Source organism: Blennius ocellaris (assembly GCF_963422515.1).
Source record: "Blennius ocellaris genome assembly, chromosome: 21".
NCBI lineage: Eukaryota > Metazoa > Chordata > Actinopteri > Blenniiformes > Blenniidae > Blennius > Blennius ocellaris.
Window position 1 is genome coordinate 16,333,553 of NC_137670.1, and position 9,104 is coordinate 16,342,656.

At 44.4% G+C, this 9,104-nt stretch overlaps 2 protein-coding genes across 2 annotated transcripts; both read left to right on the plus strand.

The window, feature by feature from the left end:
* The first annotated feature begins 248 nt into the window (after positions 1–248).
* ndufa4b (NDUFA4 mitochondrial complex associated b) lies at positions 249–2,257 on the plus strand. The gene is made up of 4 exons (XM_080517133.1): positions 249–430; positions 1,391–1,479; positions 1,675–1,735; positions 1,944–2,257. Exons 1-4 carry the CDS (start codon positions 383–385, stop codon positions 1,998–2,000), a joined length of 255 nt encoding a protein of 84 aa, XP_080373259.1. The 5' UTR covers positions 249–382; the 3' UTR covers positions 2,001–2,257.
* A 1,931-nt stretch (positions 2,258–4,188) lies between these two features.
* On the plus strand, positions 4,189–8,782 carry cenpt (centromere protein T; the record flags this gene model as incomplete). The annotated part of the gene is made up of 13 exons (XM_080517486.1): positions 4,189–4,319; positions 4,410–4,533; positions 4,617–4,752; positions 4,850–4,943; positions 5,051–5,187; positions 5,296–5,353; positions 5,464–5,600; positions 5,816–6,850; positions 6,949–7,155; positions 7,398–7,497; positions 7,722–7,898; positions 8,016–8,120; positions 8,662–8,782. The coding sequence occupies exons 1-13, from the start codon at positions 4,234–4,236 to the stop codon at positions 8,780–8,782; spliced, it is 2,517 nt and encodes an 838-aa protein (XP_080373612.1). The 5' UTR covers positions 4,189–4,233.
* Between the last annotated feature and the right edge of the window lie 322 nt (positions 8,783–9,104).

The following is a 9,104-nucleotide window of genomic DNA, read 5'->3' on the forward strand; positions in this document are numbered from 1 at the left end:
CCTTGCCAACCCTTTGTCAAGATCTATATCCGTGTATGATCAGGATCCCATATGTTCCTGTTACTACAGTAAGTAATGTAATGTAATGAGAGTATTTCCACAGCTTGTCCTCGTGCAGTGAGGAGTTTCCTTAAAGCGCCACACACACACTGCTCGTCCTGTCAGACGTATCTCCACAGTCCCACCAGTGGTTTCCACGGCCAGCTGTTGTCGTTCCGCGGCGGGATTGGCTGCCGGTGGAGGAGGCCGGTGTAACGTTTCTCTCTCCACTCCCGGATCGTCTCCAGGCCTGAGTTCCACTGCACAGGCGCGCGCTGCTGCACCGGCTGATTCTTCCTCCTGTTCTCAGAACCAAACCCGGTCAGCGGGACGATTGTTCGTCATGTCGATGTTGGGCACCGTCGCTAAACAACTGAAGAGCCACCCGGCTGTAAGTGGCTGTTTGTTTGTTTTTTCCCCCCATTGTGATATATATTGGTAAACGTCCCGGTGACATTGAGATGTGTGGAGCGCGGCGGTGTGGCCGCGCGCGCTCCCGACCCCACTACAAATATACCTCTTTATTATAAGACGCGCGGGCGTTATTACATCTTTATTATCACACACAGCTTCCACCGATGAAGGCACATTTATTCCTGTCGTGTGGGGAAAATTGTCAATTTCCTCGACATGTGTTGCTTTCGTCACGGATCTTATTTATCTATTTCAAAGACTCTAAAATTAATATTTCTTGCAACACCCCCGTCAAATCGACAAGCTCATTCTCGTTTTCCACTGTCCTCATAATAATGTATACTTTTCTTTACACATTAAATCACCCTTTTAGGTAATATTGTGTCTGGATTGTTCTTAAAAAAAGAAAAAGAAAAATCACAATTTGAAAGGGATCTGGAGAAAAACCACGCGTCTCCCTTTCAGAGGAAACCCGTGGGTGCGCTGCCATGTGTGCAGGTCGCTGCAGCACGTACATTTGTGGTGATATAGTCTCCATACTGGTGTGACTCAAGGCCAAAGCAATGCATGGGACAGTGTTCCTATCAAGGGCGAGCGGTGAAACTGCTTTACGGCAGCGACCATATATAGTGTTTATGTCCCCCAGTGATCAGTGACTGACCTGACTGCCAGCTTACCTCTGTTTAACCTCCTCACACTGCTGGAATACTGCATTCTTGTCATTTTACCGTGAGAGGAAACATACTGCAGTACATTAAAGTAGATATTCTAAGGATTATTCCAATTGTTCTGATCAGATGTCAGGATTACTTTAAGATGTTTCTGCAGTCTTAGCTTTGGACAGGTCAAACAGTCAAATCTACTGTGTGAAAACAAGTGTGTCTGTCCTGGATTGTCCCCTGAAGGTGATATCCATGTTCTGTTCTCTGGCCAACAGCTGATCCCTCTCTTCATTTTCATCGGTGGCGGCGCCACCATGAGCATGTTGTACTTGGGCAGGCTGGCCCTGAAAAACCCTGATGTCTCGTAAGTGTCTGTGGAAAAAAAAGAAGAAAAAAAAAACCTGAGTTCAGGAGCTTTTTGTCTCCAACAGCTTATAAACCATGAGAATCACAAAGATGGTGTCCAACATAATATGAGTAGATGTCAGATATTACATGTCATCAGTGATTCTTGTATATGTGTGAGGTTTGTAACAACAATAACGTTTGGGATTTTCAGATGGGATCGTACGAACAACCCTGAGCCCTGGAACAACTTGGAGCCGACTCAGCAGTACAAAGTAGGTTCCTCTGACACGTCAAACCATTTTACATTTCACTATTTGCTTTATTATTATTGCCTCTGTCAGGTTGATATACTACACATTTCTCTGCACAACGAGCCATATCTTTGTTGTTATCTTGCCTCAAAGTCCATATTAGCCTCGTCATACTGATCGTGTGTGTGTGTGTGTGTGTGTGTGTGTGTGTGTGTGTGTGTGTTTCCAGCTCTTCACAGTCAACATGGACTACTCCAAGCTGAAGAAGGACAGGCCAGATTTCTAAGTCTTCAAAACCTTGTATCTGACGTTTCCATCGTTGTCAGGAGACTTTGCACTTTTATTTTTTTGCCAAATCCAAACAAGCCTATTAAAATATATGAAGGTTGAATAAAGCTTATTTTATTTCCAGCGTCATGAGGTGAAGGGATCACGTGCTCTTTAATGAATCAGAATCAAAACAGGCAACCACCTGTTTTACTAACAAGGGAATTTATTTTTTGATCTATTATGTCATATATTATTAAAGTTATTTGAATGAAACTACTGCGGCTGCGTTTTATTTCTTTGTGCAAATTAAAAGGCCTTTCAGTTCCTTCATCTTGTCCCTGATTTTATCCTACGTAGAGCCGAGGGGTGCAGAACACACATGACAGAACATGCGTGACCTGCTCCGGGGACAGTGGCAGGTGGGGAGTTTGACTGGGGTGGTACACCTGTCAAACGTTAACGCAATAGTAATCCTATTGCAGCATTAGTATTGCAACAACACATCATCAGTAGGGTAAAACAAACCTGTCTCACAATGGTCTAATCCCAGCTCACGTTCCCTATTACTGGGTGAACAATCTAACGCTTGGGGAATTCTGCTTCACAATGATAGGAAGAGCCGACATCGAAGGTGGCGGTAGGCACTGAATAAGTTGTGGTTGCAACCTACCAATAAACCAGAAGAAGAAGAAGAACTTTGATAGTTAAACATTGCAGTAAGTTTACAATTTGAACTGATTCAAAATTGTGATTAGATACAAATGAGATGTGTTCATAATTCTTTAAAAACAACAAAAGTGTAACTGCATATCAATTCTAACAAATGTTTTGCTAAACTTCATTGCAAGTGAAAAATCCAAAGTTTATGACTTTGTACTTTTATTTTGTTGTTTTAGTGATGAAAGCACCAGAAAGCCACTGTGATCTAAATAAAGCTGCTTTATCAAACATCAACAAAAAGCAAATAGCAGGAGTGCTGCTTGGGTGTAGAAAAGAGTGTTCCTCTGGTGCTCTTCAGTTTCGGGATCCATCGAGAACAACTGTTCTTCTAAACAGAAAAATCCACAAAATTCACATCAAATATACTTTGTTACACGATATAGTAATCAAGCAAATAAAATAAGAAAAAAAATTGTCAAGAGAAATTGGGATATATTGAAAAGTGATTGTACTCTCAGAGAAGCTCCCAGATGCCACAACCATCAGCTTTAGAATCGATGGGAGGTGTAGGGAAAATCAAATCAAATCAAAATACCTCTGAATTCATGTTTGTACGGAGCCAGACACATGATAAGAGAAATAAAACTTTATATTGTGATACTAAATTATATTTCATGGCAAAAAAAATTGCCTTTTGTGGTCATGAAATATTAATTTGAGGCCACAACATATACTTTATGTCAACGAAATAGTAATTTGCGCCCATTAAATACTATATTGTGGCCAATAAAAAGCATTTCTGGACAGAAACTAGACTTTGATGCCCATACAACTATTTTGATGGCTTCAATTTAATATTCAGTGGCCATTAAATAGTTATTTGTGTGGAAAAAATACGAAAAAATGTATACAATTGCTGATAAAAAATGATTATTTGTAAGAAGGGATCGTTGTTTCCGGGTATTTTTTTAATAGAAAAAAATACACTTTTCACAGTCGTTTTCATTCTGTGTCTTATTCCAAATCATCCAGCAGGTGGTAGCAGAGCTTTTGTTACAATCAAATCACCTTTTTGAATCAAATTGAAGAAGAAGCTCCGTTTCTATCGTGAACAAACATTAAAAGGAGCAGTTGAGAAAACAAGGGGTGTGTTTAATTTATTTAATATACTTCGAGCGGGAGATAAGGAGATAGTGAGGAGTCTATTAAGGTTCCTGCAGAGAACAAAATTAATAAGAAGAATTTAGGATAAACTCGAGGCTGTATCTGGCTGATCTTGTTCCAAAGACAGCCCAGTAGATGGCGGAAACGCTCCTTTCAATAGGTAGCAAACTGCCATAAAACACAACAGAAGAAGAAAAAGAAATATCTCTCGCGAGATTTCAGTCAAAAATAAAGCGGGACGGTGTTTGTATGTAAACCGTTGAACGACAGTCGCAGTGGAGATGGACGACAAAAAGAACATTTAAAGTAGGTCAATCACAAGAAGTTAGATTAAAACAGCGGTAAACGGTGCTGTTTTATGTTTGTGAGTACATTAGACTCACAAACAGCTGTCGTCTGTGTCGCCTTGAGCTCAGCGGCTCTCAATGGACGCTGCGGTGGATTTGTCCCCTCGGATCCTGCTGAGGCGGATCCTCAACACCGAGCCACCCAGGACTCCCATCACCCGCAGGTATTGCTCTTTTTGTTCAAGACGCCAGTTCGTTAAATAGATTGACATGGGGTTTTGACGATCACTCTGTGTGTGACGTGTTGTGGTCAGTGTCCCCCCGGGTCCGGGCAGCAGCAGCGCTGCGACCCGACGCAGCAGCAGACTCTCCCACAAAGCAGCAGCCCAGACCCCGCAGGCCATCCTGAGACGCAGCCTGAAGCAGAAGTTGACCGAGGTGAGGAACAGCCGGGGGTTTCGATTCACTAGGGTCTTTGTCTTGGGCTGCTCAAACCCCCGACCTGTTTACTTCCTCTCCAGAGCATCACAATAAAGCCCCCGCCGGCTCCCCGGAGGTCTGCAGCTCTCCAGGCCAGCAAGGACCGGATCTCCACTCCAATGCTGTTTGACGATGGAGAGACTCCCAGACACATCCTCAGGAACATCCTGCGGACAGGTGTGCAGCGTGTCTCGGCCTCTTTTTGTTTTGTTTTTTCCCCCCAGGATGTTTGACCTCTTTCTTATTCTTTCAAAAATACCGTTTACTTTCCCAGAGCCTGTGAAGTCCCCTGTGGTTCACGACCAAGGGCCATTAGAGGAGCAGAAGCCTCCTTCAGCCTCCTCTTCCACCACCAGGACACGTCCCAGGTGAGTAAATATGAAGCATGGGTGTCCATCTGTTTGTGTTTCACTGACTCTAGATTACTGTCTCGCCGTTGCACGAGGTAAAACGTATGCATTTCCATGACTTTCAGTATTGAGCTGTCAACCCTGGATCTTCCCGACGTCACTATTGGCAACGTATTGAGCACCGCAAAGGGCCTGAGCAGGAAGAGGCGTCGCCGGAGCCTTAACGTGACGGCTTTTGAGAAACAACTCAGAGGTGCAGATGGTCAGTGACTCTCGTTATGGTTGATAATGACATTTTAACACTGTTGGCTTGTTGTCAGAGGGGAGGGATTTACTATGTAGATATATTGATGAATGCTGCTGCTTACAGATTCTGAAGTAAGACGTGAAGAATCGCTGGATGAACAATTATCACTGTCTTCGTCAAGGTAAAGTGCTTAAAAACCCAGCTTGTCTTTCATTTTTGATCGTTCCGTCCTTGACTTGATCTAGAACCAGTGATGAGCAACAGGGTTTAATGTTCCCATCTGTTTTCCAGCTCCACGTCGTTGAGCCTAAAGACACCATTTGTTGACGTTCAGACTGAAAAAAGAGGCCTGCAGAGGAAAATTTCACACCGTCGGAAAATCTCAGAGGAAGAATTTAGTGCGGCGGTAAATAATCGTCAAATGGGAGGTGAGCATTTGAGAAAAGAAAAAAAAAAGAGGGACAAATGGAGAAGTAGACATTTCTTGGTGATAATTTCAATATTTTCATCTTTTCCTTGCACTTTTATTTGCTGTGAGCCATAAAAATGAGACTTTGAAATACAAAACCCAACCATGCTGCTTCAAGGTCTTTATTTTTTTTAAGAATCCCAGCTGCAAACGTTTGTCCCTCCTCGCCTTCAGGTGGTCCCAGTCTGGTGTCGGCAGAACTCGGCGAGACGACCTGCAGTGACGGCTTCACCTTGAATCTCAGCAAAGTCAGTGAGCCTGATCTCACCGCCGACATTGTGAACTGCAACACGGCTCTCTACCCTCAGCCCGACGCTACGGCCTCCACCACTTCCATCGCCGCCGCCGCTCAGGACAGACCGACCGCCGCGGCGTCTCGGCTGCCGGCGGGTATTGAGCAGGACGGCGCGGCGGCTTGTGAGCAGAACGATCCGGGTGAAAATGGCCCCGGGGAATTCTGTCAAGGGGAGGAGGAGGCGACGCCCGAAGAGCAAAACGCCAGCCGTGCTTCTCGGTCGCTGGGCGCCGTCGACGACGTTCCGGAGGAGGAAGCGGCGGGAACGGCTCGCGTTGAGACGGAGGCTTGTTTCGGCTCGACGTCGGAAGATGGAGGAGGCGTCGCTGACTCTCGGGCTGATGCAACTGAGCCTGATGAAGAGGAGGAGGATGCTGCCGATTCCCAGCCCGAAGAGGGTGTTGACTCACGTTCCAAGTCTGACGGAGAGGTTGTAGAGGTCTCACAATCTGAAGAAGAGGAGGAAGCCGAAGCTGCAACCGATGAAGGTGCGGCCGATTCCGAGTCTCGGGGAGATGCGAAGACGGAGTCCGAGACTGAGGAGGACAAAGATTTGCCCGAGTCCCAGACTGAAGAAGAACCCGAGTCCCAGACTGAAGAAGAACCCGAGTCCCAGTCCCAAGAGGATGTTGAAATGGAGCCTCCGGAAGATGAGAATTTGTCCAAGTCCGTGAAGGAGGAAGAGGAGGGAGGAGAAGAAGAATCTGACAGCCTCCTTCAGCGTCCTGTTGAGGCGGAGCATCAGGTATTCCTTCAGCTTGAGGAAGAGGAGGATGAAAGTGAGTCTCAGAATGAGGACGGTGGGGAAAGAGAGGATGAAGAGCACATCAGTCGAAGGAGTCGTCGCTCCCAGGCTGCGCTCGTCGCGCCCGTCGTGGAGGCGGGGGAGGACGTGGTCGACACCGACGCAGCGGGTATGACTAAGAAATGTAATCTGTTACTTCAAAAAAAGGAAAAAAAAGCCACTGTAAGCTGAAGATGATGAGAAAACGTTCCGTTTTGTTTTCGGTAGGAGTTTCCTTTGCAGACTCCAAATCGCGTCGTAGCGTTGGTTTGGGAAGCAGCCTGGACGAGGAAGAGCCTCGGAGCAGCCTGGCGTCTTCTGACAATCCCGGCCAGGCCGAGGCCTCCGGGCCAGGACCCAGCGATCCTTCATGTGCAGAGAACCAGCACGACGCCGATAAAGAGAACTCCTTCCGTCCTGACCAGCACCTGAGTGGTGCTTCACCTGACGGAGCTGCTCCTGAGGGAGGGGGGGAACAAGAAGAGTGGGAGGAGGAGGAGGAAGAGGAAGAGGAAGAGGAGGAGGAGGAGGAGGAGGAGGAGGAGGAGGAGGATGGTAATGAAAAGAGTGAAATTTAGTCTTGCTATGCAAGTCATTAATTCAAAGAAATAAATTCAAATGGTAAGGGATTTAAAAAAAAAATATATATATATATATTTTTTTTTTAACATCTTCAGATCTCCCGTCCAACACGCCGCCGTTCGTCAAAGTGAAGAGGAACTATTTTTACCGCGGCCCTTCGGCCTCACCCGCCGTCCTTCAGAACGTTGAATCGAGGTGAGAAGCACTTCTTCCCCTGAAAGCTGCGCCACTGTGACTCGTGTCCCTCCGACAATTCATTAGAATTCAACCAACAACTTTTTTTTTCACTTTTACTTTCAAGCACCAACTTCACAGGCAGCAATGATGTTTTAGAAAACCATGGAAGGCTCCCATTAACATGCGAGCCGCGACCACCACATCACTGCGTGGCTCTCACTTTGACATTTAATGTTTCTCAGCGTCAGTAATGCCGGTGAAGCTGCGCCTGCAGCCAAAGCGGCGCCGGCGAGACCGAGGAAGACGAGGCCGGCGAAGAAGAAGAAAGCCACCCTTCCCAAGAGCTACCTGATGAGCGTCTTCAGACACTTCGCCAGAGCTAAAGTCTCCGCAGCCGTTTACCCCGTTCTCGATGAAGTGTGAGTTTGCACAATGGAACCTTGTTCTATTTATTTATTTATTTTATAGATGCAATGGCTCCCCTCTGTCACTGCACTCTGCTCCGGCGGCTGATTTATTTATTTATTTTTTTACAGGATGGATTCATTCTTGGATCGGCTGGCAGCAGACTTGGAGACTTACGCGGCTCATGCCAAGAGAAAAACCATTGAGGTCGAAGATGCTGTACTTCTGTTGAAAAGGTATATGATTTTATATATATATATATATATATATATATATATATATGACTTCAACAATCTTTATATATTTGTTCTTTTTGTTGGGAATTTCAGCTTCATCTTCAGTGTCGGCTATTATTGTAGTTTTACCTGCCAGGGAGAATTTAAAATTAAGTGAAGAACACATAATTCTAACTTCATTTTGTAGTTTTTTTTCCCCCCCAAAAAGTTTGTTTTGTCACAACATGGTGAATGCAGTGTGGTTTGCATCGTTCTGAGGAAATATCTTATTGAGTCACCGATTGGTCCATTACACATTATCTAAAGTTTAATATCTTTTCAAATCAAATTATAGAAGTTCCCTGGGGGGGTCTATAGACTTTCAGTGTCTGAGATTTAAAGATTTAAAAAACATGTAATATTCTAAACTCGCGATTAGATGTGCTCCATGTGCAGCCCGAAGAGAAGTGTTGAAGAGAAAGAGTCACAATAATCTCTAATGTCTCTAACTTGAAGTCATCTTGTGTATATTTTTTTAAATTTGATGTTTGTTATTTTGCAGGCAGGGTTATGTGAACGACAAAATGCCTGTGGAGGTCCTCATTGAAAAGTATCTTCGTCTGGAGCAGCGGAAGCTCCTGATTCCCATCGCAACCAGCGGGAATGTGGTTATTCCTAAATAAACATAAACATTTGTCAGGTTTTGGTTCTCGGACTGCTCTTTTTTTAAATTTCTTTTTAACTTTTTGCCGCATTTTGATGATTGATGTTGGCATTAAAGACTTTGATTAGATCTTAAAGATTCATGTAAATATTTGTACTTAATCAAGAATTCAGCTTTATATGTAATTTTTGTGTATATAATCTACTATTTGCAAGTGTTTTAATATTAGCATTTTGCTTAATTTTACATAATGGCAAAGCTTGTTTTATGTTTTTTTTTTTTTTTTCATTAAATGTCCAACAAAGGTGTACAGTTTTCCCTGCAAAAGTTTAAATAAAGTT

Excerpts from the sequence above, each read along its gene's own strand:
- ndufa4b (XM_080517133.1), top strand. The coding sequence starts at position 383 with ATGTCGATGTTGGGCACCGTCGCTAAACAACTGAAGAGCCACCCGGCT. Across the intron at positions 1,480-1,674 it reads CTGAAAAACCCTGATGTCTC|ATGGGATCGTACGAACAACC; the intron begins GTAAGTGTCTGT and ends TGGGATTTTCAG. Across the intron at positions 1,736-1,943 it reads AGCCGACTCAGCAGTACAAA|CTCTTCACAGTCAACATGGA; the intron begins GTAGGTTCCTCT and ends GTGTGTTTCCAG.